Raw genomic sequence first — 2,322 nt, 5'->3', positions numbered from 1 at the left:
GGGGGGGGGCCCAGCCGCAGGGCACAGGGGGGGAGAGGAGGGGGCGGGAGTGGGCGTAGGGGTGAGGGGGCGAGGAGGAGAGGGAGGCGGAGGGACCAGCCGCAGGGCCACCACCTCAAAGTGCCCACCTCATCTATTAGCACAAACACCAGGGCATCTTTGTCGTCAATCAGGTCCTGAATTTTCTGGAACATCTTGGTCACCAGCTTGCCACTCTGGAACCAAAACACTACTGAACTTGCTGCAGGCGCCCCCGCCCCCCACACCGCGATGCAGGTGCACCCCCACTGTGCTGCACGTACCCCTCATGCTGCAGGTGCTCCCCCCACGATCTGCCACTCTGGCTGACCACATAAACCCACCAGAAAATTCTTGGAATCAGAGGCCAGGTCAGTATGGGACGTCAGCCCAAAACACTCCGCTGTGCTCCTGGATGCTGAGACCAGGGCGGTGCGCACCCTGCTCACCTGCCTGTCCACCTCCGGTTCTGTTTCCCACCTGTCCTCACTGACTGGGAACCCGGGCACTGGCTGGGAGCGCTGCCTGTCCTCACTGTGCTGGGCCTGCCCCGACGCCCAGCCGACGGGCATACTGGCTCCAGGGGCCTTGCACGCAGCCCGTTAGAGGTGCCAGCCCCCAAGGCTGGACAGCACCGCAGTGCACCAGCACTGTCCTGAACTGTGGCCACGGGAAGTCTTCTGGGGCTCAGCCTGACCCCAGGCCACAGCTCAGCTCTGGAACCTGCCGCCCACGGCCTCTCTGCTTACTTTCCCTCTTCACCTATCCCTCTCCTGGCGTTTTTAGAGAAGTATTTGCCTAAAATGCAGGACTTTTATTTTTCAACTACATGGTTGACAACCCAGACAATGCGCGTTCATGCTTAACACTTACTTCCGAAAACCACTTAGAAAAGAGGCTGTGGCTGTTTATTTCGATCAACTGGCCATACCGGTACCTGGGAAGGTGGAAAGGAGCGAGATCACTGTACGGTCAGCCCTACAGCACCCCGAGCCGCTGCCGCCGCGCCCGGACCACGTCCTCGGTCACCGAAACGCACGGCGAAGATGAGGCACCTAGCCCTCCGTGCGGCAGCCAGGCCTGGCCATCTCTAGACTGCAGAAAGCAAGTCTTCCCACCCCCTTATTTACTGCTCTAGGAAGCACTCTTATTTCTAACCTACTCAGAATTTACTGCCTTTCTGTGTTTAAAGAGTATTGCCAACACTTACACAGTAAAAATAACAAAAACAGGCATCAAGACTTTTGGGCAAGAGCCCGAACATTTTAATAGAGCGTTAATAAATGGTCTTTTTCTGGGGACTAGCAGGTGGCGTGGTGGTTAAGGCGCTGGACACTCCCACATGGCCGACCAAGGTTCAAGTCCTGAATCTGGTGGCTTGCTTTCTCACTTTCTTTCTCTCTCTCATTCTCCCCCTCTGTCTCTCTCTGCTCAAACTAAAAAAAAATAAATGAATAAATAAAATAAATAATTATTTAAAAAAGTGGTCTTTTTCTTTTTTTAAAGTGAATATTGGTGACACTTTTTGGATCTTCTGTGAACTTCTGGCATGAAGCTGTGGAGGATCTGGGCTGAAAGCTGGCTTCTCCCTCCCCGAGGCTTCTCTCCTGTCTCAGCCAGAAGAGTTTGTTTTAAGGTGACTTTCTGGCTGGCTGAACACTCTTCTGTCCTCTTGGGAGCAGCTGATAAATGTGGACCATGGGACCAGCAGATGGCCCCATGGTTATGTCGCTGGACTCCCACAGTCAACCGCATTTGGAGTCCCGGACCTGGTGGCTTGAAACTCACGCCAGGCACGTGCGCATGTTTCTCCAAAACCCTGAGGGGAGACTGGAGAAGGGATTGTGGCGTGGCCATCCCCCCTGGATGGAAAAAGCCTTCTCCCTCCGGCGTGGCTGGCGGAGGGAACGAAAGCAGAGAAAGGGACCCATGACACAGGCCTGAGAGGGACCTGAAGACCGCGTCGGGTGGCTCGCCGGGCGTGACTCAGCTGCAGTCTGAAAGTCAGAGGTGGCTCTTGGCCAGGCAGCAGCTTATTTAAAGCAGTGTGTCCCTCCCTTACCTAAACAGGCAAGGCACCCAATTCAAGAATGTTTATCCCTGGGAGTGTTAACGAAGATCCACTGGGTGACTCATCTTTTGAACCCAAATCACTGACTTTAAGAGCTATGTTTAAGGGACCAGCAGTTAGTATAATGGCTGTCGCTGGACTCCCACGTAGTCGACCGTGGTTCGAGTCCTGGACCCAGTGGCTTAAACTCACGCCAGGCGCGTGTGTGTGCGTGCCCAAGATCCTGAGAGGAG

At 54.9% G+C, this 2,322-nt stretch overlaps 1 protein-coding gene across 1 annotated transcript in view; it reads right to left on the bottom strand.

The window, feature by feature from the left end:
• TRIP13 (thyroid hormone receptor interactor 13) overlaps positions 1–2,322 on the bottom strand; it is a gene marked incomplete at its 5' end in the record, with an annotated part of 22,317 nt that overhangs the window by 8,762 nt on the left and 11,233 nt on the right. The window contains 2 exons of the mRNA XM_006140129.3: positions 129–215; positions 892–955. Coding sequence (XP_006140191.2) covers positions 129–215; positions 892–955 — 151 coding nt within the window. The remainder of the gene's footprint in view (positions 1–128; positions 216–891; positions 956–2,322) is intronic.

Source organism: Tupaia chinensis, unplaced genomic scaffold (assembly GCF_000334495.1).
Source record: "Tupaia chinensis unplaced genomic scaffold, TupChi_1.0 Scaffold000020_1, whole genome shotgun sequence".
Taxonomy (NCBI): Eukaryota; Metazoa; Chordata; class Mammalia; order Scandentia; family Tupaiidae; genus Tupaia; species Tupaia belangeri.
This window is presented reverse-complemented; position numbering and strand designations above follow the sequence as displayed.